Source organism: Pollachius pollachius (assembly GCF_949987615.1).
Source record: "Pollachius pollachius genome assembly, chromosome: 17".
NCBI lineage: Eukaryota > Metazoa > Chordata > Actinopteri > Gadiformes > Gadidae > Pollachius > Pollachius pollachius.
This window is the reverse complement of record NC_136950.1, coordinates 6,950,383-6,976,618: the sequence shown is the minus strand read 5'-3', so window position 1 is coordinate 6,976,618 and position 26,236 is coordinate 6,950,383. Positions and strand designations below refer to the sequence as shown.

Sequence of the window (26,236 nt, the reverse complement as noted above, 5' to 3'; positions counted from 1 at the left end):
GCAGCGCCACATTAGTGCCAGTGGGGCAGGTTAAGCATACCTGTGCGCGCACACACACACGCACACACACAGATACACACACACACACACAGACACAGAAACACAGACACGTACGCAAAAACACACAAACACGCACGCACGCACGCGCACACACACACACACACACACACACACACACACATCCCAACCCAACCCAACCCAACCCAGCAGGCACACCAAAACATGGAGAGTGGTTTCAAGGTGATCAGCTGTAGGCCTACCTACAATTCAGATAGAAAAGATAGAAACAATAAAGACAGTGGGAAGGTAAGATAAAGAGAGAGAATCTTTGTCTTGGTCCTGAGGCCGGTGCAAGAGGACCTTAAGGATCTGTAAGTATTTACATGCATTAACACGAGTCACTGGGTCACATGGCATAGCAGCTACTGGAAATATATATATAATTTCTGCAAATTAAGATTCATCTAAAATAGAGGAAGCACTAAAATACAATAAACAGTGGTGTGACTTTATCTGTAGGGTTTAGTAACACAATGTGATACTGGTTTGGCATGACATGGAAACTATTGAAAAAACTGCAATTATTTTGCATAGATATATTACGTTAAGTAATATAATGACGGTGCCTAAATCACTTTCCAGCGATTCAGCCCGAGGCTCTGGGTGCGCTAACCGTTCTCCTGCTGCTATCACTGGGCACATTTCAGATAAGTAGCGGCTGGTGCCGGACTGAATATCCGTCGAATATCAAACCTAAATCTGACGTTATTGCAGGCAGGATACGTGAGCTGAGGGCAGAAGTCTAGCGACATCTGGTGGACAGATGGAGAACTCACACTAAATAACTTAAACACAGAGAGACCATGACAAGGTCTCCCTCCTACAAACTCGGCGGGGCTCAACGGGATCTGCGGTCGTGAGGCGGCTCGGCGGGATATCGCTGCCCTCCACTTAACATGTTGGTGTTGCTTCTCTGCGTCTTGTCCGCCAGTCTACCTGCACATTCCCTCGTCGAGAGAAATGATGCTCCGATCATCGGTAAGAAACGAAATATATGTCGTTCTAAAAATAGACCGAGAAGAAAAGTGTTGAATTGATGTATTGAAAAATGAATGTCCCTTCTCAAGGTATACTGACTCAGGAGACCCGTAGACTCCCGCCAAACATGACGAGTTATCTCGCCGCCTCTTACGTTAAGTACGTGGAGTCCGCAGGAGGAAGAGTTGTCCCCATCACGTAAGTTTTGGTTCTTTTAAAGAGAAAGCAGGGAACTAGACTCAAACTGAATTCAGGGAGACCACTTGGACCAATTTTGGTGGAGGTGTGCATTATCTTTGGATAGGCGTGGATTACCCCCCATCTAAACACTATTAAGAATCAATTGTTCACCAATTCAGGCTTTCATTTTCCTAATAAAAATACATATTATTGTTATATTGTTGGGAGGGAAAGTCTTTCATTATGTTTTTTTTGGAACATAGGCCTATAAAATGTAAGTAGTAAATATTCAGTTCATATTTTGAAAATGTAAAACATGCATCAAATCAGTGAGCTAGAGAGTGACAGGTACACTATTCCGTTTTTTACGGTATAATTTTGATTCATGAGTGAGAACGTTGGTGTCATTTTGACACCACTGTCACCGCTATATATATGTATTGGTTGAGATGTTGTTTGTAAACCATAATCAAGGGTTCAATCAACAACATTACCTGAACAGACTAAGACAGAGCAAGTGTTCTTATCTTTCTTATTCATTTACTGCCAGGGTTAGGGGTTCAATTCCCGTCAGGGCCATGCATATCTGTCACTGTCTATTTGACAAAAGTTTTTTAGCGATGGCAATTGGCCCCATTTTTGTAGTATTGTCTGTAGAAAACATACAAATCTGATTTAGCGCTATTTTTCTTCCACAGGATCAACCAGACATTGGAGCACTATACCAGCCTCTTCAACTCCCTGAACGGGTAAACACAGTCATTGTCTTTATCCCAACCCAGCTGTTAACGATGCCTAGAGGGGTTAAGTTACACGGTTCGCTGAACACCTGAATGTAATGTTATACGCCAACATGAAAAAGTGGATTATCCAAAGCGTTTCGGTGTTGCATCTGAGCATGAAAAGTACCGTAAATTACCTTATAAAAAATGTCTTTCTAAAAACAGAAGAAAATCAAACACTCCTTGAATTGTGACTGTTTGACAAAAGGTATTTGAGTACCTTACACCAACTTAATTATGTTTTTTAACTGTAACTGTACTTGTTGACAGAGTCATTTTCCCAGGTGGTGCGTCCAACCTTATTACATCGGGTTATGCTAAGTCTGCAAAGATATTCTACCAGCTGGCTATGGAGGTAAAAACAAAACAAAAAAAAGTTAAATGCAGTACAACAACAAAGCACTATTTTGCTACATTCACCTTGCCTACTGGCAATCAAGGGACGGTTGCATAACATTAAAAAGGCATTACATTTCACAAATTAACTTTCGTTTTGGTCTGAGTACCGAATGCGGAATTCCGCATCAAGTTCCCCCATCCAGCTTGTTTTAGAGCCAAGATGTTCTTTAAGTGAATAAGGACCATTGAGCTCCTTCCTGCATACGTTTTCCCTTTCAGGCCAACTCCAGAGGGGACTATTTTCCAATATGGGGCACGTGTCTGGGCTTTGAAGAGCTCACCTACCTGACCAGCGGGAGGCTCCTCCTCTCTCTCACCAACACCAGAGGAATACCTTTACCCATGGTCTTCACCAACGGTACAAACTTCACGGTTCCAAAACAACCGCTTTGTATCAACAACCACAATACATGTGGCTGCAGTCAGATAAGCCTAAACTATACATCCTAAATAGTTGTTATTGTCATTGTTGTTACAATTACCCTTCAGTCATTTTTTTTACCACGTCTGAGTGTAGGCTACAAACGCAATTAACTATTTACATGTGCAGAAACGCCAACATATTCTTTATTTTGCTGACCACTTGTATTTTATCCCGACAAAAGCATCGTAAGGAATGTTCCTCTTTCTCGTAGATCGCACCATGTTTCAACGTCTTCGTTAAATGCGACTGCATCACCTTCTCTCCCATGATGGTCAGCATCTCGCAGATTTCCCTGTCTCTCCAGTTAGAACTACTCATGTTGATATCGCTAGGTTGTCTCTGTCCAAACAACCCATCCAAGCCCCCCCCCCCCGAACCGCAGAGCCGTCTAATCGCATTTACATCAAAATGAAACCGCCAATGTGTGTAGGGTCCAGGAGGGTAAATTGGGGTGCTAGCTCAAGCAGGCAATTTACCTCGGGCAGTGTAAACGCGGTGCGCGGACCTTGCCGAGAGAAAGGCATGCATCAGACGGGCATATTTGGCAGTGTAACCACATCTACAGTCATTGAGGTGTTATAACGGCTGACTTACAGATCCCCAGCAGAGCAGGATGTTCGGAGGGTTCCCGCCAGATCTTTTGGATGACATGGCCGCCGAGCCGATATCAGCCCACGTCCACAAGTGGAGCGTCACGTCTGATGTAGGCCCTGTCAAAATCTTTACACATATATTTGATTTTTATTTAACCTTTGGTAAAACAAGCTGATCTCAATGAGATTCAAAATCTATTTTGGAAGGGAGAGAGTCGTGGCCAAGACAAGCGGCACAAAAACATGGTTGCAGAAACACATTTAGTGAAAACTTAAAATAAATTAAAATATTTTACAGTTACAAAAATATACAAAATATACAAATTACACAATTAAACGCAGATGCCTGGGGTGAGAAGCATTGATTAAAACAACTATTTACTCCTCCTTTACCTTAATTCTCCTCCTTATTTCTCCATCCAGAATTAAGGTTAATCTGTAACCTGAGACCCCTGTAATAACCAGTCAAACTACTATTGCTCCATAGAGCGTACAGCCTCAACTTGTTTCTTGGGAAACATTACAGCCGATTCATTCCCATGGTCCAGATATTTTGGGTTACAAGCAAGTTTTCTTTGTCGTTTAATTTCAATAGTAAATAGTGATGTATTTTGTTGTTCTGTATATAAATGTGTGCTGTAATTCGCCAAGTCAGTCTCCATAAATCTTTACAAAATGTTATTGTTTGCGGCTCTTGTTTCAGGTCTTTGAAAATTCCACAGAGCTGAACATGTTTTACAGAGTTCTCTCTGTAAACAGTGACGAAACAACAGAATTTGTGTCGACTATGGAAGGTAAGCAACACAGTCACATGACCCATCTACGAGAACAAAGACCCAAACTTAGCCTCATAAGTATACATCTCTTCTCCTCACACCAGCGTACAATTACCCCATCTATGGAACCCTTTGGCACCCTGAGAAGAACGCCTTCGAGTGGACCCGGGACTACATCCCCCACTCACCAGCTGCCATCAAAACCACCTTCTTCATGGCCGACTTCTTCGTCAACGAGGGTCAGAACAAGCCGCCATTTTGCTTTTAGAGTCACTCGATAGATACAAAACATGGTGTCCATCCTTTTGAAGGCAGCGCCATGTTATTTTTAATGTAGCTAAATACTTTAAACTTCATTCAAAATAACATGGTACAATAACTTGAACAGGTTAACGTTTATTTTCGAAAGCATGAGCAAACATTTGTTATCTTTTGATAGTTGGACCTCCTGTCAACACTGTGTATGCAGTTGCATGTACATTCAGAATATGGGACTATGAGCCGTCCCTAGAGCAAGAACTCACCATTTTAAAGCCTGTCACAGCCTAATCATGTCGGAGAACCCATTCCCATTATAACCATTGGGTGATCTCTAAAGCCATTTACTTTTTTTTTATCTTGTTTGTCTTTCTACAGCGAGGAAGAATTTCCACAAGTTCAACAACAAGACAGAAGAGGCCAGCAGACTGATATACAACTATAGTCCCGAATACTCCTCTCCCGGAGGTTCTGTGTTTGAGCAAAAGTACTACTTCCCTTAAGATCTACATGTAGGCCTATATACACCCCACTCTGATATATAGTGCCAGATGTAATCATAATAGAAGAAAACTCTCTTATTATGAAAAATAAAGCATTGTTAAAAACTAAAATCACCATGTGGTTGTTTGTTGTGTTTCTTGTCCAGCTAGGAAGACGCTCCTAAACAAATGGGTCGACTTGTACATTAAGCATTAGTGCCAGTGGTGCAGGTTAAGCATACCTGCACACACACACACACGCACGCACACACACACACACACACACACACACACACACACACACACACACACACACACACACACACACACACACACACACACACACACACACACACACACACACACACACACACACACACACACACACACACACACACACACACACACACACACACAGCCCAATCCAATCCAACCCCAGAGTGGTTTCAAGGTGATGACCTGTGATGAGCTGTACCTACAATTCAGAGGAAGTGTGGAAGTGTTTACACGCTATTGTCCATCGAGTGATTTCAATATCAATGGAATCTAATTTACCTTTGTTTGTCACTATTAAACATGGTTACATTAGACTAACTTATAATGAATGAACAATAAACCATATTTTATTACATTGCAGAAGTTTGTTTTAGAATGGAACATAACATCTAAGATGCCTGATCTAACATGAGAAACTTTTGTTTAAAGGTAAGCAGATGAAGTTTAATAACCGCAATAAGAAATATGATCGTATTTTACTGACATATTCTATTATGTACATGATATATGCTATTATATTACAATTCTACAAAATTCTTAAAATGAAATGAGCAAAATACTTTAATTTAAGTCGCCAGTCTAAAGATTACAGATGGCTTAAACAACAACATAATTAAAATTATATTTCAATAATCTAACTAACGCACACCTGATGGAGCCAAGAATCACATGATCTTGTTGCCGGAAATCGACCGATGGTTGCACATCGCAGCAACAACGGGTCGCCTACATGGAGTAAGATAGTCTACTGATGGACGTTGTGAAGGGTCTGCGACGCACAATTGCTCACATAGTCGCTAAACCAAACATGTCTGTGTTGTTTTTATGCGTTACGGTCGACATCTTCGTGTTGCTTTTCTGCGTTACGGTCGGATCCGTATCTGAACTTTCCCTCAAGAGAAACGACGCTCCAGTGATAGGTAAGGACTGGGGCTTTAATGTAGCCATCTGAGAAGAAGACCTATGAAGGGTGTTTGACGTCCATTAAAGTACAAGATTATAATAGTTGATATTAGTTTCATTTGTGAATTTAAAAGCAATGTAGAAATACATTGGATGCCGTGTCTTCAGGTATATTGTCGCAGGAGTCCTATTCACCCCCGCCAAACGTCACGTCTTATATCGCCGCCTCCTACGTTAAGTATCTGGAGTCAGCCGGAGCCAGAGTGGTCCCTGTGAGGTGAGTGGTCCCTGTGAGGAGAGGCTTCGTGTCAGGTGTGCCCACGGTCATAGCAAACAAACAAACCCGTTGAACTCGTAAAACTCAAGCGTTTCCCCCCCAATAGGATCAACCAGACATTGGAGCAGTATAAAAGTCTCTTCAACTCCCTGAATGGGTGGGTACATACCTATTCAATAGTGTCTTTTGGTAATTGTAGAGTGCTTATGTCTTATTCACATCTGCTATTAAGGCCTAGAGGAGTTAAGTTACAAGTTTAGTGGAAGTCTCAACTGTGAATAATACACCAACATGATGGAGCACAATTTAACATGAGCTGAAACCTTTAGGTTGAGGCTATTTCAAATATATATAAATATGTATAATCAAAAATATGTAACACTAACAAATCTGTGCTTCTTCTAACTTTGACAGCATACTTTTCCCAGGCGGTGGGGCCAATCTTATTACATCAGGTTATGCAAGGGCTGCAAAGATCTTCTATCAGCTGACGATCGAGGTACTCCACTCAAAGTACAAAGGCATGCTCTGCTATCTACTTAGATATGTGCTACGTACAAACATGCAAATACTATGTAGGTCAATTATGGCACCACTAACCATCCCTGGAAAGATGGATCCCCTACTCTGCGTTCCTTCTCAAGGTTTCTCTCTCGATAATTAAGGGAGGTTTTTTTTGCCCACTGGGGGGCTAGGGTTAGGGTTTGTCATAAATATATGGCCTGTAATGCCCTTTGAGACTCGGAACTCTGATTAAGGGCTATACAAATTAAATGGACTTGACAGCTTTAATATGTTAACTAGTGAATAAGTAATAATAAATGCATATAAAAATAACATGCTTCCCTTTAAGCCCCTTTCTGTGTCACGACAGGAACAGGATAGGGTAGAGAGAACGGAGAGCGGGTTGAAAGACAGAGGGAATGCCCTGTAGGGTAGGGCCGCAAGTCGGGGTCTAATCCTGTGGTCACTACGAGGCGTACTGTCTGTGTGGTTGGTGCACCGTTGACCTACATAGTGAGGCCTACGGTGCACAAGGGGCTATGATGCAAATGTATTTGCTTTAAGGCCAACTCCAGAGGGGACTACTTCCCCGTGTGGGGCACCTGTCTGGGCTTGGAGGAGCTTACCTTCCTGACCAGTGGGAAGCTGCTCCTCTCTGCCACCAACACCAACGGCGTGGCTTTACCCCTCGTTTTCACCAACGGTAGGCTCCCCCCTTCGCACCAACCCCCAGGAACCAGCAGGGCTTCCAATTTCTCGTTAAATGGGATTTGTGTCTGATGGACTGTTTTTATGTCTCTGAGGTGAGGCCAAAGCTAGTATCTGGCCCTGACTGGACAATTAAGTTGAAGCTTAATTGTGTATATCATAAAAAACTATTTTATGATATACACATGGTGATGAGTATCCCTTACAGTGAATATGAAAATAATACAGAACAATTATTGTGGTTATAAGTCAATATTACATGATTATAAAATGTTGTTTTATCTCATCATGGCCATCCCAAATTAGGAATTGGGTTGCCGGTAGGCCTATAGTGGCCAGCGCTTTTTTCTCGGGCCGAAAAGTTCTGGGTTCAATACCTTATGTTTGCAGCCGACAGTAGCATAGCCTACCCTAACCCTTACTTGCTCTGTAATGACGAAATTATGAAATATATACCCTCAATGAGGCTTGCACTTTGTCATTGTGAATCACATTCATTTATCAATATAATATATACAATTCTGAAATATAGCTGCTGCTCACCTACAGAATCCGGGGTAAGCAAGCTGTTCAGCGGGTTCCCACCCGATCTTCTGAAAGCTCTGGCCTCTGAAGCGCTAACGGAGAACTCTCACAGACTGAGCCTCGCAACTGAGGTAGGAGTCGAACCCCGACACCGAAACTCAGCCAGAGGGGGGGGGCTCGAAACCCAGTGTCCACAGCCTACCCTGTAGGCCTTCCCTAGCACAGTGCCCTAAACCCTACCTGCTTATTGATATGACGTGTATTTAACAATTATTCAAAGCCCTTTGTATAAAAGTGTCTGGTGTATACGTCATGGAGTCTGAACGTTGCAGTTCAAATCTAATGCTTAAGCCAAATGTTGAAAGATTACGGTTTCATTTAGTCTGTGAGAACAAATGATTAAATAAAAGAAGAGCCCAAACGAAACAATACATTTTGCGTTAAGGGGTTCTGGCCCGTCTCATAAAGTAGTTGATTTCTGTGTTTCAGACCTTCAGAAATAACCCGGAGCTCAGCAAGTTTTACAGAGTTCTCTCAACCAACAGCGACGGAAAAACTGAATTTGTGTCGACTATGGAAGGTAAAAACACAGTCACGCACAGTCTGCGAAAACAAAAACCTAAAAAAAAAAAGCATACTGGAATGCTTCCTGAGTGCTAAACGTACCTATCTGTTCGCCTCTTCGTCAGCGTACGACTACCCCATCTACGCAACGCAGTGGCACCCTGAGAAGAACGCCTTCGAGTGGACCCGGGACTACATCCCTCACTCTCCCAATGCCATCAAAACCACCTTCTTCATGGCCGACTTCTTCGTCAACGAGGGTCAGAACAAGCCGCCATTTCTCGCTTAGTCGCTTGATGACGGCGTCATGCTCAAGGAGGACAGAGAAACTCGGGTTACTTTGATCCGCTGTGAGGCCCCGAGCAAAGTCCCAGCGGTTCTCCACGCTCATGAAATGAGTCGTAAAAATGAACAGCTTTGAAAACAGGAATTAACCTTTGATCGCTATCCTCATACTCCTCCCGTGTGATTTGAGTTTTAATTTGTCAACAAAACGAAACACATAAGCAGTCGTCTATATTCCAGGAGCTACGTTACTGCAGATCCTGCCTAATTGTGCTGAAGAATGAGAGATTTCTTCAGCACTTTGTTTCCTCCCATTATATAAATTCAGCGATGATCAGACTCAGTTCTCAGTGAAACCTGAAATGTTCTCTTTCCTGTTTTGTTTGTTTTTTACAGCAAAGAAGAATTTCCACAAGTTCAGCAGTGAGGTGGAGGAGCGCGATGCCCTGATATACAACTACACCCCCCTGTACACAGAGGCTAATGGCTCTGCCTTTGAGCAAGTTTACTTCTTCTAGGAGCTACATATCAGGGTAGTGGGCGTCTGGGCGTCCCACACACACAGCAGAAAGGGGGTTGGTTCAGTCCCTCATTTCCGCTGGCCCGACCCTCGGGTGTCCTAAAGCAGGACGGCTCTGACCCCTACCTGCTCCTTATTGAAATGTGAACATCTCCACTCACTTTCGATGAAAGTCTGCTAAATGAGTTGTCTGAAATACACCCCAACCGGACAGACCAGAATGTGCTATCAGATGGGATGGAAATAAATGCAAATATTATATAATATACTGACATGCCTGCTTCTTATAAAAACAAACTTTGCGACCTGTTGTGGCGTCTCTTCAGCAGTGCACGCCGGTGCCCGCTCGAGAGCACAGCAGTCTGAACAGAATGAACGATGATATAATATGTTTTTCCTTTTATTCTAACATTGACCTTCATGCTGCATTTCTGCCGTTCTTCCGTCCCCGCTGTCTTGTTCGGATGCAACGAAGAGCGTCTTTTAAAAGTCCTTCCGCCGGCGCCACAGGAGAGTCCAACAGAATCCGACGCGGTTCACTCCACCTCCAGAGTCTCGTCTCCTCACTCGGGCCACGGTTTCTGCGTTCCGGGAGACAGGACTGGAGAGCAAACGTCCCCAAAATGCTGCACGCACAAATAACACTCCATGGACACAGTTTTTTTCAGTTCTTTTCTTTTTCTAGAATAAAATATTTGAGTAACATTTACACATCAAGCAGATGAAAGTGGGACCTCAAATCATGGTACTACCGGGGCGGGGGGCACATTCAAGATGTCAAAATGGCTACAGGGAAACATAGGCGACCAACGATGTTACTGCAGATGACTCCTTTACACATGCAGCGAAAACAATGGGAAGAAGCATTCAAATGTAAAAAAAAAAGAAAATAAAGACCCCAAAAACATTTATATACACATATAAAAAGTAAGCAAACACCATTTTGTATGATGGCCATTATTTTTCTTCTCCAACTGACAACCCCCTCCTCTTTATACACAAATCTTGTATGCAGTGTTAATGCTAGTGTCTGGGCTCAACTGATTCTCAGTGGGGGCGGTGGTGAGTAAGACCGGATCGTGTGACTAAGCCTTAGTAAAGTACTTAATATGTAGCTTCTATACATGGTGGATAAGCATGGCTTGTAATCAACGTTGTACCCATTTGTTAAGGACAACAATGCATGCAGATATGCTATGTCTTTGTGTAGCGTTGCAGCTAACAGGCCCACAATGAAAGGGATTGTGGGAATATAGCAGTAGTTCCCTAACAAGTTTGTCGTTGATAGCACAGGATCATTTTTCAGCCCCCCCCTCCCTCATATTTCATACATTATCCTTGGAAAACTTTTCGAAATATATTTTTACATTTACATAACTCAAAAACAGTTATGAAAACCTAACATAACTGTGTGTTTTACATAGCTTGGGAACCACTGGATTGTGCCACACACTTTAACAAGGAACTAGGAACTTCTTATATGGAATGGCTGATATGACTGAAATATGCTCCAGCGATGACCTTCTGAACCTAGAAAGTATATGTGTTTGTATGTTTCTCGGAGGGAAACTGTTTCCAAAGTAAGGCACAGTGACCTACAAAAAAATTCATGCTTTTGTTTTCACCCACAAACCAAAGTAGAAGCGATTCAAAAAGTCCATGAAATGATTTGTGAAATAACAACCTCAGAAACAAGATAGAAGCTTTAGACTGACCTTGTTTTTTTTTTTTTTTTTTACTCCCAAACTTTTTTTTGACAGTTGCCATATCCGTCAACACTGAAACACAATAACGAAACTACGCAGTTATACGAACATGGAGCGGAAACATCGGTATACCAAAAAGGAAAAAAGCCAAGTGTTGTTTTTTTTTGTTTGTCACTGTGCTAATTTACATACCGTAAGAACAAGAGACATAACCACAGTCCGACATCAAAGTTCTTCACAACTTTAAAAATAGCAAGGTTTTCCAGCTCTACCACTGGCCGTGTGAAGCAGTTTCCTTATCTTTGCTCAAATAGAGGATCCATATTGACAAAGTTTGTGCTCTAAAAGTTTAAAGTTCATTTCTTTAGTTTAGCCATCAGACCGAAGTCCTGACTGAGCGGAAACTGAGCTCTCTCTCTCTCTTTCTCTCTCTCTCTCAAGTGAGGTGATGCGATGGTCTTTTTCCTGATTGTGTGAATCAGACCAAGAGTGGGCCGAAAGATGCTCACTCATCTGGAACTTAAGTGTAACCGACGTATTCAGCAGAATCCAACATGGGTCGAGATTCGTTGGTGGATTGGGGGGGGGGGGGGGTGTTTCCTTGGAGTCTGTGCGGTATTATAAAAGAGAGAGAGAGATGGATAGCGAGGGGAACGGCGGAGGGAGGACGTTGGTGGAATTGGCCGTCTGCTGCTGCTGTAACGAGCAGTCTGAGGAGGGACAAGGGGACAGGGAGGAGCAGAGCAGGATGAAGGGGCTGGAGATTCGGGGGGGGGGGGAGGTTGTTGCAACTGGTGGCCGTGATGTGGAGGTTGGTCTGCGAGTCGTGCGTGGTGGTGTCGACGGGGGGGGGGGGTCCAAAGAGGAGGAGTGCGGGCAGGGCTAACTAGCCCTCGTCTTCGCTCTCCTCCTCCTCCTCCAAGGTCTCCTCGAACAGCTTGTCCGGTAGCCTGAAGCACTCCTCGAAGAAGTTGACCAGGGATTGGCTGAGGTGCAGCCGCGTGGCGTCCCCGGGCAGGAAGTGGCCCTCGTCCGGGTAAATCTGGGGGAAACAAACAGGAAGTGTGTGTGAGTGCCACGTTGGCTCCATCCAGGGGTCCCCACACGTTTCATGCCGTGACACTGGAGGGCTTGGCCCGGGACCCAACTCATTTTGCACATTCTCAATAACGTGTCAACAAAGGGAGAATGTTAACATGTTTATGTTTTGTATGTCGACAAATGCAATATTCCTCTTTTAGTCATCAAACGTACTAATGATGAAACAAAGTCTTCATCATCTGACCCACTCGGCCCCCTGTTACAATACTCTTGTGGACCCCGACCCAGCACTTGAGAACCAATATTCTACGCCAACGTACGGACGGATCCGGGCGGCTGGAGAGGCCCAATACACTAAGGAAAATTGAGTACTTATTCCGATTTGGGTTTTTGCGTGATTCGATAATTAAATGTCTGTCCTTTGGGCACCAATTGCATTCCGAACCATCCTTGGAAGGAGGGATACTTTTTCTGTGTTCCTTCTCGAAGAGAATACTTCAGTGGATTCTTTAATTTGCCTTTAATTTGAGGGCAATAATGCTTTCATATAAGGCTGGCCTGTAAAGCCTATTGAGACTAACTTATTATTTTATAATGCTAATTAAATAGACTAAATCTGAGCACTGTTGTACTTCAAAGACAGGGGGGTTTGACATTCAAGGCCACCTAGAGGATGATGTTTGTATATAGATAATTATATTTTTACATTAATGGGAACTTGAAAGTTACTTTGTGTAGCGTAACTGATGTGATGCAAGTAATTCATACAACAAAACATAAGAACAAAGTTTGTCTTGACTTTGAAAGAATCTACTTCACCCTGCAGCTCCCATTTGGCACATCTCTCAGCGTGCACTGTGTGTGCGTGTGTGCGTGCGCGTGTGTACATCGACGCACGCGCACGTGATTGAAGTAACTGAACTATGGGCCCGTGATAGCCTGTGCAGGAACAATACTCGTTGGTATCAGACACTAAAGGGATTATCTCGTTGTCTAATGCTGCTAATCCCATTATGTGGAGGGAATGCTTTGTGTTGGGTAATCCTGAGGTCTGCGTGTCGGATCCTTCTGGGTCTGAGGATAGAAGACGCACTGGAACGCATCGAGAGCACGAGTCAAGCGTGGAAGTGTCAGGATTTCCGCGCATTAGGACCTGAGAGCTGGCTGCAGATGTCATGGCTGGGGCAATGCATTGGAAGTGTTGTGTTGTTTGGCTGTAGTGGGCTGTGAAGGGTAACTCACCTGTAACGTATAGTTTGCCCTTTCACTGATAAGCTGGGAGATGAATTTGGCTGTATGCTGAAAATGGACTTTTTCTAAGAAAAACAAAATCAAAACATAAACAATACAATTATGTCAAGAAGAAATATCAAGAAAGGTATGCTTCATTGTCAGAGTTGCAATAATCTTTCATTCTTATTTTTAACAAGCCCCTACTTTACCACCAGGTGTGAGGTAACCATTACCAGCCATTTCAAAATACATCCCATAGTGACAGGAGCTGGAGTGTCCATCCCAATGCATAATGGGTAGTATAGCCGTTTGACTGGGTAGGGTCCAGGGCTGATCTACCCATCATGCATCTGGGTGGACACTCACACTTGAGCTGGCAATATGGGGACGATTTGTAATTTCTTATATCCCGTCTTACCGTCGGCGGTCGGGTGGACGATGAGAAACCGTTTGTCGCTGAACTGCGAAGCTCGATGACCCAGATTTGTGTTCTTCACCATGGCGATGGAGGAGGGAAAGATTGACACAAGGTTCATTACAGAGTGGACTTAGCGTTAGCGGCGAACGGGAATAAGGTGTTTATGTATTATTAGTATTATTGAAGGAATGTTAGTTACCGTGTACGCCCTGGGGTCAGGCTTGGGAAGGCCGAGGTACCGCTCGGAGAACGCAGAGGCTGCAAGAGAAGAGAAGGGAGGTGTTTCAAGGTTAAAACGATCATCAGGAATCATTACATATCGTTTCCAATATATTTTGCAACTCTCTCTCTCTTTCTCTCTCTATAACTTTATAGACTACTTATTGTAAGTCGCTTTCTATATCATACTATACTACTGTAACTACTATTAACTTATTTTATCGAATATATTTTTGGCACATGAACAGATTATCTAGGCTATGCTGTAGTGTGTTCCCTGCCTGCAGCCGGCAGCAGAAGGAGTCATCATTAAAAGCTGATTTGGTTTACCCCTTCGAGACACAAGATGCTATCTTTCTCTCACAGACAAACTTGCACCGCGACAGCTGGTGTCACTGCAGAGTGTTGTGAAGTTAACATGCCGCGTGTGTCTACCACCAATATGTGTTTGAGAAGATGTCTTTGCGTCACAGTCTCCACACACACACACACACACACACAAACAGACCACATATGGTTTACAAAATGACACTGTCAACGAAACAGGCTGAGGATTCTCGCCGGGTTCTCACTGTCTGGAAGTTGTTAGTATTAGAAGCACACACACACACACACACACACACACACACACACACACACACACACACACACACACACACACACACACACACACACACACACACACACACACACACACACACACACCCCTTACCGTATAATTCAAAGTCAGTGATAGGGGAGAGAACGGCTCCACATTTGACAGGAGACTCTTCAGCACTGAGCAGCAGGCTGGTCACGTAGCCCCCGTACACCTTAAACACACAATGCATTTATATTGATACCTCGCTAACTAGAGCTAGCACCTAAATACTAAACACACAATACATTTATATTGATACCTTGCTAACTAGAGCTAGCACCTAAATACTAAACACACAATGCACTTATATTGATACCTCGCTAACTAGAGCTAGCACCTGCACACTAAACACACAACGCATTTATATTGATACCTCGATAATGAGGGCTAACACATTAAACCTCTAACACACAATACATGTACATTGATAGCCCTCTTACTAGGGCTAGCACCCATACACATCAAACACACAATAAATGTATATTGATACCTCGCTAACTAGAGATAGCACCTGCACACTAAACACACCATACATTGACATGACCTTATAATCCGTACCTTTACATTCATAATCCGTACCTACAGCTAGACACTACACTTTACAATTCATTGATATAAAAATCCACAATGTAAGCTAACCCCTTACTCACACAATCATTTCCATGATATAATATAATAATAATAATAATAATAATAATAATAATATAATCTTACCTTTCCAAATGCACCGATTCTCGACTTGTCAACAAAAGGCTCTTTTGAGATGATTCTGTCAAATAAAAAACAAAGGATTCTGATTATTATCCATGAACCCTTTTTTTGAACTTAGGGATCGCCTTTTGATTACCAACCAAGAAGCCCAGAACACAAGCCTGCATCTCCGACCTGGCCTCCTGCAGCACGATGATTGAGACGCTGGCTGTGATCCCCAGCGCCTGCAGCCTGACCTGTAGACAGCCATGAGCAAGACGTCCACAACCCACCACCCGCTCCTCAGGTCACTGCACGTGGTCTTGGATGGAAGCAGGGGTGTAGCCGTTTCCGCTTCTTTACAGCATGTTACAAAAAACCGGCAGCGTCCCTGCTCAATTTGTGTCTATCGTTGGGACATTCATTGCGCTTTTGCATAGCTATTTTTTTACTAATGTAACCTCAGACAAAGTTTAGCGTATACAGACCATGTGTTTGTCGTGACTGCAGGCCTAGCCCGTCTCTAAAGTGGTGGTTACACGGCGATGTCAGGAGCTTTGGTTATTTTGGATTTGCTCCATAAATGTGTTGAGTGAGATGAGTGTTTGTCTAGACCTGTAGGTAGGCCTATTGTTCTAATATGTCGGGTAATGGGAAAGAAGCATCATTATTAAACATGTTGACTCCCACTGCACCAATGGACGTCTCAGGGCTTAAACTAGACACCAGTAAGGAAACAGAAGCGGACCTGAGAGCCTCCAGCTGGTCCCGCTCCTCGAACAGACCCAGCCTCTTCTGGACCCGGTGCAGCAGGTTGGTCCCCTGGAAGCCGCTGCCCCGCCCGTCGAAGCGCACCACGATGGCGCCGAAGCTGCTCACCAGCACGGCGGGCCAGTCCATGTCGAAGCGCTCCGACACCATCTGGCCACCGGGGGTGCCGTCGCTGCACCGGACACACAGGCACAACGTAAACGATGTGCCTACGGTGTATACCGTACAGCAGACAGGGGAAGTTACTTCTATAACATAGTTAGTGTTTGTGTGTGTGTGTTTGTGTGTGTGTGTGTGTGCGTGTGTGTGTGTGTGTACATACACCATTAGCAGCAGGGGGTAATGAGATGTTTCCATGAAGCCGGCAGGTTTAATGATCTGCATAGTCAGTGCTTGAATAGAACAAAAACGATAGAAATTAAGAACCAGATGTCAGGCAGTAAAGGTCAGACAGTTTAGGCATGCGGACTTTGGCCAATGTTTGGACTATGTTCAGAATCACTGATGCAGAACCGTAAATGTTAATAAATGAACCATAAACCATCACTGTTGCAGAAGTATGAATTTGCCTCAAACACCTGAAGTCCTCACAATACATTTCGTCCCACTAACCCTTACACACCAAAGCCCTAACGAATACCACTTCATCCCACTAACCCTTACACACAATCTACAATCCTCACAAAATGTAAAAACATGAATAAAATAATGTTTAATGTAAAGATGTTGAAATACATAAATATAACAATGCAAAAGAATATGTGCATAGAATTATATACAAATATAATAAAACAAAAACATCAGTTCATCAAATGTAATCCATGGATGTAATGTAACTTAAATGAGGTCCTACTGTAGTCCTCTATGCTGAGCTCACTGTACTCCACCAACCTCCAACATCAGTTCATCAAATGTAATCCATGGATGTAATGTAACTTAAATGAGGTCCTACTGTAGTCCTCTATGCTGATCTCCCTGTACTCCACCAACCTCCAACATCAGTTCATCAAATGTAATCCATGGATGTAATGTAACTTAAATGAGGTCCTACTGTAGTCCTCTATGCTGAGCTCCTTGTACTCCACCCAGGGCATCTGCATGGAGTCCAGGGTGCGCTGGAGGTTCTCGTTGGTCTCCAGGTCGTACACCTCTGGATCACGCACACGCACAGACACGCAAAGACACACACACACACACACACAGACACGCACACACACACACACGCACAGACACAGACACGCGCACACAGTTCATAAATGTATCGCTCTCATGTTGTTTCACCTGCTTTGCATTTCTATTGCTGTTATGCAGAAAAAAACGCTCCATGAATAAAGTTGAATTAGATTGAATGTATGTGGTGGCATGAGGATAATGGTATCACACGCACAGAGGCTTTTCTATGGGGAAAATTATGATTATGTGTTGTGTGTTATAAAGGTTAAACAAATGCATACAAATAAAATATTGGTATATATATATATTGGTATTTCAGATTGTTATATCACGACCGTGATGAGAATGAGAAGGAAAATCATCGCTGAGTGGTATTCAGGAAGAGACAAACAAGAAAATAATTATCAAACAGAATGATTGGGCTGAAAGGTTTCACAATATGCGTCAACTCTACCATTACATTTCTGTAAAAGGTCATGCTTATACAGTTTCATTGTAGAAATACAGAGAGGAAAAACAAGTTCTCCATCATCATAATCATCCATGTTCTGACAGAGGTTAAAGCAATCCCAAACACACACACACACACACACACACACACACACACACACACACACACACACACACACACACGCACACACTTAATCACATTTCAGGATGTGCATATTGGCAGCAGGCTTGGATGTGATTTCATAAGGGCGTCCATCGTATGGGGTCTAACGCAATTACGACACGCATCCCACATCTGCTCCCTGACAGACGAAGACTCGGCACCAAGATGGCTGCCGCCCCCCACCACCACCACCACCACCACTCATCGCTCTGTCTATTTGACAAGATCATCGTTCCTCTGCAGTGTAAACTTGTTATTGCGTTGTCTGTCCGGACGGCCCGGCCCCCACTCGTCTCGGAGACCCAGGGGTGGGGTGTGTGGAGCACTCACTCTGCCGGTCCTGTGTGTCGTAGACCGCCACGAACGGGATGCCGGGACCTGGGGCGGGGACAGGGGAACACAAGAGCGTTCCTTCAGGTCCTTTCCTGTCCCTTAACCCAACGGCTTTAGCTTCGCTTATTTGATTGTGGTTGAAATGACAACAGGAAACATGCATGAATATTTTTATTTTTTTGATCATCGATTTGAGTTATATTCGTTTGTTTCTAAACACTCATTGGACATATACACTTTAGATCGGACTGGAACACTTTACACTGCTTTAACGACACTTGTTTGTTGTCCTGTATTTGTATGCTGTCTGTCTCACGGGTCTAAAATGCACTGTAACCTGCGCTGTACCGTAACCTAGGTTACCCTGCATGGCTGTGCAGGGTAACTGTTACCTTGTAGCATTCTAATGAAGTTTGTAAAGGAAAAATAAAGTAATTTGAATAAAGTTAGAAATGTATTTCCATTGTGCATCTATTGACCCATACCGTTCATTTTACCTTTGCTAATTTCCTGTCCGGTTTTAATAAAGAATATCTTATCATAGTACAGCTTATCTTACCTTATCTTCCCACCTCATATTTTGTATTTTATAGCTGGATGTACTTTTGCTTCTTTGGCTGATATTTAAAATCATCACTAAAATGAGTTTTTCTACTTGATTACCTTTGCTTTGTCAAAATAATTGAAATGAAGAATAACCATGTAAATCACATCTTAAAATATAACTATTCAAAACTTCCTCTCCTGGTGACATTTTGATGCAGAAAGAGAGAGAGAAAGAAAGGACCAACAGAAACGCCTCCATACACATTGAAGTGCATCAAAGCCAAATAAACTAAACCCGATCCAGGGTAATCTCCACCCTCTCCATCCTCTGACCAGAACACAAACCCTCGGACATCAAAGTCCGCACAAAGAGAATTTCACAAGAACCCATAAACATCAAAGTCCTCACAGAGACTACTTGACCACACTAGCCCTTACACATCAAATTCCTCATCAGTCCCACAACCTTAGACACCACAGTACTCAAAGGTTTATGTTGGTAAAACTAAGTGAAAAACACCACAGTAGTTCATCACACTTACTCTGACACACCAAGTCGTCATTGGTAAAAATAACCTTAACGCACCGAAGTCCTCATTGGTGGTCCTCATAATGAAAACTAAGCTATAAACACCAAAGTCCTCATAAGTATAACTAACTCTGAAACACCAAAGTCCTCACAAGTGAAACTAACTCTGAAACATCCACGTCCTCACAAGTAAAACTAACTCTGACACACCAAAGTCCTCACAAGTAAATCTAACTCTGACAAACCAAAGTCCTCATAAGTAAAACTAACTCTGACACACCAAAGTCCTCGCAAGTAAAACTAACTCTGACACACCAAAGTCCTAATAAGTAAAACTAACTCTGACACACCAAAGTCCTCACAAGTAAAACTAACTCTGAAACACCCACGTCCTCACAAGTAAAACTAACTCTGACACACCAAAGTCCTCACAAGTAAAACTAACTCTGACACACCAAAGTCCTCACAAGTGAAACTAACTCTGAAACATCCACGTCCTCACAAGTAAAACTAACTCTGACACACCAAAGTCCTCACAAGTAAATCTAACTCTGACAAACCAAAGTCCTCATAAGTAAAACTAACTCTGACACACCAAAGTCCTCGCAAGTAAAACTAACTCTGACACACCAAAGTCCTAATAAGTAAAACTAACTCTGACACACCAAAGTCCTCACAAGTAAAACTAACTCTGAAACACCCACGTCCTCACAAGTAAAACTAACTCTGACACACCAAAGTCCTCACAAGTAAAACTAACTCTGACATACCAAAGTCCTCACAAGTAAAACTAATTCTGACACACCAAAGTCCTCACAAGTAAAACTAACTCTGAAACACCCACGTCCTCACAAGTAGACTAACTCTGAAACACCCACGTCCTCACAAGTAAAACTAACTCTGACACACCAAAGTCGTCACAAGTAAAACTAACTCTGACACACCAAAGTCCTCACAAGTAAAACTAACTCTGACACACCAAAGTCCTCACAAGTAAAACTAACTCTGACACACCAAAGTCCTCACAAGTAAAACTAACTCTGAAACACCCACGTCCTCACAAGTAAAACTAACTCTGACACACAAGTCCTCATTGGTAGAACTAACCTTAACACACCAAAGTGTGAAAGACTAAGATCAAACTGACCATCATCATCGTAGATATTCTCGTTACCTTGGCAATTGAGCAGGAAGTAGCTCATGTTGAGGCTGAAGGAGCCTGTCACGTAGCCACACCCATCCAGGAAGTCACATGACAGACAGCGACGGTTAAAGGTCCCAACGGTGTCTGCGCTGCGGACAGACCAGCGGAAGACCAATACAACTCACACTTTTCACAATATATTCAGACTGGAATGGCTAGACCACATATGTTAATGCAAGGACTGGCTGATGAATATATTAACATTTAGAGCACAACCATATACATTTACAGTAGGATGAAATGAGGTACCTGTACAGGTGTCTTCGCTTGGGGTCGTCCTCTGTGCTGAGAAAGTATCTGTGAAAGCAACAAGAATGATTCATTTTTGACTTACAACTTCTATTATTTGATAGCTTCAAATAATAAATGCTAATATAATATGTTAATATTAAATAAAGTACGACCTTCCCTTCAAAGTGGAATAGCTTTATGTGTGTGTGTGTGTGTGTCTGTGTATGTGAACACCCCCCACACGCGCGCACACACACACACACACACACACACGTACGTACGTGTACATGTGAGTTAATGTTAGTTAGTTCATTAGGAAAAGTCCTTGTGTTCTTTTGTGTGTGCTGATCATCACATTACGTCAGTAGGTGACACATGTTTGAGCATGTGTGTTAACGTGCATGTTCGCGAAGCATGCGTTTGTGCGTGTCTTCCTGTCACATGTCTATGTGCTATGTGTTTGTCTATGCTGATCATGTGTATGGTATTGCAGGGCCTGTGTGTCTGTGTGTGTGTGTGCGTGCGTGCGTGTGTGTGTCTGTGTGCATGGGGTTTCACTCACATCAGCTGGTTGTCCTCATCATACGCCAGGACTTGCGTCACGTCCCAATCCCCTGAGGTGATTGACTGCAAGGTGTCAGTACTGGTGTTGGCCTGCAGGGGGAGGTAAACACACTGACCTGAACCACCCCTTCCAATGACATCTGTCTTCCACACTAACTCAACTGTCCATGGTTTTAATAAAAAAACATACATATTTTATTAAATATAAGGTTTTTTAGTTATGAGTAGTTGGAGGGTTAGGTTTTTTATAGGTAAAAGTAAATAAATAAAATGTATTTACTGTAGATGAACTCTAGTGGGAGTGAACGTTTTGTAAGAAAATATAAGTTTAAACATCTACGTTGTTATCTGGAAGACACGAGGCAGTAACAAACCAGCAGAGGGCCCCAGCGAGCTCTACCCTGTCCGCGTCCACCCCCGCCGGTCGGGTCAGGGAGAAGAAGACGTACCTGGGTTATGGACATGGAGACGTGGAAGAACTTCCCTCTCCCTCCCTGAGGGATGGCCCTGGTGAAGAACAGCTTCAGCCCGTCCTTGGAGAACAGGGGCTTCTCGTTCTTAACACACACACACACACACACACGCACAAACACACAGCACACACACACACTTGAGTACTCTTGAGGACTGCAGTCTCAAGGGGCATTCATTTGGGAATGAGGGGGATTATAAACACAGTGGATGAACGCAAACCTGTCTATGGAGCCAGCCCTCACTCTCGTCCTCGTGTTTCTACAGAGCAAGAGAGAGAGCGAGAGAGAGCCAGAGAGAGAGAGAGAGGTAAATATTTAGCACCTTTTTCTAGGGGAGTGGGACACTTTAAAAGCACATAATACGGGCCGGTCCCTCCAGAGTCAAGGTCACGCGACTGGCAATCCAATGCCTCCCGTCCCATTTGCATCGGATGCAATATCAAGAGGGGCAAAGGACTATGCGGCATCTTGGTGGTAATGCCACCCACACCCTTTCCCCTGACCACAGTACCCTGACCCTGTCCTTTAGAGCCCACCCAGGAGGTCGTACCTTGGTGCAGACCCCAGTGGTGGCCTCACACAGCGTGAGGACGGAGATGTTCTGGGCCCGGTTCAGCCAGTTGATGGCCAGCTTGGTGGTGGTGGCCCACTTCACCATGGTGACGTAGTACTCCCTGGAGAGACGCAGCAGACGGTTGGGTTTCAGGTGGAAGAGGAAACTGACAGAGTACCAGGGGAGCCGTCACGCTTTGGCTTCTCTCCTCAAATAAGAGAGCCCTGCTTCAAATTCTGTTTTTTCACGGTCTCCAATGGAGACCATTAAATGACCAATGACATAAATTGTGATATTTTTGTCGGCGTTTTTCGCACAATGGAGTTCATGCAGCAGAACGCGGGCTTCACAAAACTGTATGAAGCAGTACTTTCTTATATGAAAGAGTTGCAGAGCGGGACGTTTCCCCTTTTAGACTGGAGACAGTTTCTACAGTCTGGAGACTGTTTTTACAGGGACACGATGGACATGGACTTAAATGCATCCAGTTCTCAAACAGGCGTGACAAAGATGTTTCAGACTTGCATAGTGTAAATGTTCATATCAATAGTGAATAGTGTAAAATCAAAGTTATCGACAGGCAGCTGGAATTTGCATGATGGGAGACGTGGTAATTATTTTTACTAATCACACTTTAAGGCATTTGGCCACAGGACAAGTTTAATCCGCTGCCAGAATTCAAATGGTGTTTTTTTTGGTGTGATTTATGGATATTCAAAACAGATTAAACCCAGTAATGTGTTGGTTTTTTATGTCACCAAAAAAGTGTTAATTAGTGTTGAATGGGAACATTAGGAATGTGTGATGGTAGTGGGGGTCGCTACCCCATCCTAGGGTCTTCTGGTCTCCTCATTTCAATGGTGTGAAGAGGCCCATGGAGGTTCACCACGTACAGGGTGATGACTGGGTTCTCTTCCCCTGCCTGGAGGTAAGGTTGGCCGCAGGGGACCAAAGAAAGAAAAGTAAGAGCAGATAAAACGGATAATATTAGTGTCTGAGCTTAAAAGATAAATACGATTAAAATACTTTGGACACGTTGCGATTTTCCCTTACACTTGAAAACTGTTCGCGGGTTCACCGTCATCCCTTTCTCTCGAACCATTTTATCGTCAGAATAGCGTTTACGATGACCCCACGTACCTTGGGGTAGTGATAATCCTTCCCTGTGGGATACGGGATCCCGGTAAACATGGGTAACTCCATCTTGGGCACCAGCGTGTCGTTAATGGTGGCGTAAGCCAGTCTGGCGCCGTCGGGTGACCACCAGTGGGCGATGTGGGACTGGAAGATCTCCTCTGCAAGAGACAAAAACTAAATTGGTCACACTAATGCGATAGAAATCCCAAACAGCTTTTTATCGGTTTTGAACGTGACAATATGTCTTTTTTGATCATCAGCATAGTCACCTTTGCCTTTTTATCACTGTTACTGAAATAAATCCCCAATTTAGACAGATAAGACTAATGTGATGTTTCTGCCATTCTCCCCAAACCCGATGTGAACAGTCCACTCTGCTGCTAACACAGGTGGCGTTCTTTTCGGACAACTGAGTGCCTTTTAAAGAGTTATTAAAATACCCTCAAAATGTTCAACTTTTTTTTATTCAAAATGGGTTGTTGCCAAATTGAAAGAGTTTTTTTTTTTTTTTTGATTTTCATTTCAATATTAAAGTCATAAAGTCTACAAGGAGTACTGTCAAAATCTTGATAAGAACAAATCAAATGTACAGGTATTCCAACCTTAACATTTCCAACAGAGGTGGAAACTGGAGCCAAATCAGCATCTTCATTTTTCTTGTGCAACAGTGAGGAACAGTGATGTGAGGAAACCTAAATATATCCCAGACGACGCCTGTATTTAAATACCTGCCCATGGAGTTGATTCAACATTGGTTCAAGGGTGCTTTGTTCCACGCCTGTCTCTGCGTCGTGTGTCTATTGTTTTTTTTATCACACTCAAACAAACAATTTCAAAACACATTGTTGTTGCCCACTGTGTTTGTGTGTGTGTGTGTTTGCATCTATGTGTGTGCCTATATGAAACACAACCTTGTACTTTGCACTTTTCTTCTAACCTGCATTCTAGGAAAGTCACCTCACAGTTGAAAAGCACCGCTAAGAGCAAATTAATTCACTTCTCTGTACGCTTCTGCATCCAAACACAAACAACTCGCTGCACACACAAACACACACCCACACAGATCAGACACTTTTCCAGCTGAACTCAAACACAGTCGTCATCAAGCAATGCTTGTTTTAAAGTTGTTCAGGGAACTTTTTTCCCACCCAAACAATAGACCAAAAAAAAACTCATTATCAAGTCAAGCGTCACGTCACAGGAAAACATCCAAATATTTCCCCTCAACGCTAACGTGCGCCCGGCGGCTGCACTTAGATCATCTTGGCCAATTAAAATGTCATTAGCGCTGTTTATCTGTGGGACCGGAGGCGGCTTTTTGAAGGGATCCCGTAAACATCCATTACCAATTAGCATTTTCATTAACCGGCCTCGCTTGGCCCGACCACTTGATATGCGGCGCTATTTGAATCCTCCCCACCTCTTCTTCTCCTTCCCCGCGGTGTGCACGTCTCTAAAAACCCCAGCGGGCGCACTGCCACCGAACGCTGGCGAAGCAATCACAGTAATGGCCGCCGATAGCAGAGTGGTGGGCCGAAAGCACCGGTGTTAACGTTTTTAATAGTTTGCCTGATTTGCTTTATTTTTTTCCAACCTCTTCACTTCTGTATTTGTGAAGAGGTTGTGGCCCCGGACCCCTCTGGGGACGGGCTCTAAGGCTCCATGTCGTGACCAGCCTCCAAAAGCTTTCCATCATACGCTGATATGGAAAGTGACCTCGATCGTCCTGGTAACCATGGCACTATGGTTAGGGGGCTGCACTCAATCAGAACATCAGTGTAAAGTGTGTGTAGTATCACAGGAATGGAGTCTTTCTGAGGGCTATCTGGACCCCATTAAGAACGAGAGAGAGACAAAGAGAGAGAAACAGAGAGAGAGAGAGAGAGAGAGAGAGAGAGAGAGAGAGAGAGAGAGAGAGAGAGAGAGAGAGAGAGAGAGAGAGAGAGAGAGACGGCCAGTTAGTAGGAGGAATGGTGTCCTATTAATGCTCCACTCTCCTCGGAAAATCTCTCTCTGTCTTTCTCTCCCAGCCAGGTGAGCTGCCAGACAAGCCACCTCCGTCCCCCTCCTGGTGCTGTGCGGACTACATAATTCAACTTGTGCAGAGAACGTTATATTATATATGATACGATTTGATTGGGAGTCAATCTACCAATGGGTGTAATGAATGGAAGGTGACAGACCTTGGTCCAAACTAATGAGAATATGAGAGGGGGAGGGGGGGATAGATGGCACTCTTGAGAATGTGCTCAATACTATATTATGCGGCTACTATAATCATGCTTAGTCACAACATCAGTACGGTTCATACTTTATAGATTTGACTGCTTGCCTCCAATAGGGGGCAGCGGCGAGGCAGGGCCGAAGGACCTCCTATGTTTTTGCTGCAATCATGAACTAGGCCAGATGCTTTTATCCCTATGCTGAATAACCTAAATGGACTCTAAACTCTCCTGGCCCGGAACTGAACTACAACAACCCAAACCATTGACCTAATCTTAGCAGTCTGTAGCTGTAAACATCAATTCATGTTTATCTTTTACCTGACTCTACAATTTTAAATGTTTGGAAACATTACTTTTTTGGTTTGAAACCGGCACTCATTCGATTTGTTGAGATTACTTCAAGCAAACTCGAACATGAGGCGAGCACGAGTCATCTTCTAAGG

General features: G+C 43.5%; 3 protein-coding genes across 3 annotated transcripts in view; 2 read left to right on the top strand and 1 right to left on the bottom strand.

The window, feature by feature from the left end:
* The first annotated feature begins 895 nt into the window (after positions 1 to 895).
* Positions 896 to 5,018, top strand: LOC307088578 (gamma-glutamyl hydrolase-like). Its single transcript, XM_079754511.1, has 9 exons — positions 896 to 1,038; positions 1,128 to 1,236; positions 1,917 to 1,967; positions 2,271 to 2,355; positions 2,619 to 2,757; positions 3,420 to 3,526; positions 4,120 to 4,210; positions 4,297 to 4,431; positions 4,829 to 5,018. The coding sequence occupies exons 1-9, from the start codon at positions 957 to 959 to the stop codon at positions 4,951 to 4,953; spliced, it is 924 nt and encodes a 307-aa protein (XP_079610637.1). The 5' UTR covers positions 896 to 956; the 3' UTR covers positions 4,954 to 5,018.
* An 886-nt stretch (positions 5,019 to 5,904) lies between these two features.
* LOC307088954 (gamma-glutamyl hydrolase-like) lies at positions 5,905 to 10,335 on the top strand. Its single transcript, XM_079755033.1, has 9 exons — positions 5,905 to 6,128; positions 6,280 to 6,388; positions 6,495 to 6,545; positions 6,803 to 6,887; positions 7,457 to 7,595; positions 8,150 to 8,256; positions 8,615 to 8,705; positions 8,815 to 8,949; positions 9,371 to 10,335. The coding sequence occupies exons 1-9, from the start codon at positions 5,960 to 5,962 to the stop codon at positions 9,490 to 9,492; spliced, it is 1,008 nt and encodes a 335-aa protein (XP_079611159.1). The 5' UTR covers positions 5,905 to 5,959; the 3' UTR covers positions 9,493 to 10,335.
* A 1,751-nt stretch (positions 10,336 to 12,086) lies between these two features.
* The window catches only part of dpp6a (dipeptidyl-peptidase 6a), a gene marked incomplete at both ends in the record, with an annotated part of 120,450 nt that continues 106,300 nt past the window's right edge, over positions 12,087 to 26,236 (bottom strand). Inside the window, 18 exons of the mRNA XM_079754717.1 lie at positions 12,087 to 12,242; positions 13,484 to 13,557; positions 13,893 to 13,965; positions 14,092 to 14,150; positions 14,824 to 14,923; positions 15,466 to 15,520; positions 16,190 to 16,384; positions 16,535 to 16,604; positions 17,264 to 17,362; positions 18,329 to 18,376; positions 20,581 to 20,699; positions 20,860 to 20,907; positions 21,404 to 21,495; positions 21,855 to 21,962; positions 22,099 to 22,137; positions 22,429 to 22,552; positions 23,256 to 23,353; positions 23,572 to 23,726. Of these exons, the coding sequence (XP_079610843.1) occupies positions 12,087 to 12,242; positions 13,484 to 13,557; positions 13,893 to 13,965; positions 14,092 to 14,150; positions 14,824 to 14,923; positions 15,466 to 15,520; positions 16,190 to 16,384; positions 16,535 to 16,604; positions 17,264 to 17,362; positions 18,329 to 18,376; positions 20,581 to 20,699; positions 20,860 to 20,907; positions 21,404 to 21,495; positions 21,855 to 21,962; positions 22,099 to 22,137; positions 22,429 to 22,552; positions 23,256 to 23,353; positions 23,572 to 23,726 (1,712 nt within the window). The remainder of the gene's footprint in view (positions 12,243 to 13,483; positions 13,558 to 13,892; positions 13,966 to 14,091; positions 14,151 to 14,823; positions 14,924 to 15,465; positions 15,521 to 16,189; positions 16,385 to 16,534; positions 16,605 to 17,263; positions 17,363 to 18,328; positions 18,377 to 20,580; positions 20,700 to 20,859; positions 20,908 to 21,403; positions 21,496 to 21,854; positions 21,963 to 22,098; positions 22,138 to 22,428; positions 22,553 to 23,255; positions 23,354 to 23,571; positions 23,727 to 26,236) is intronic.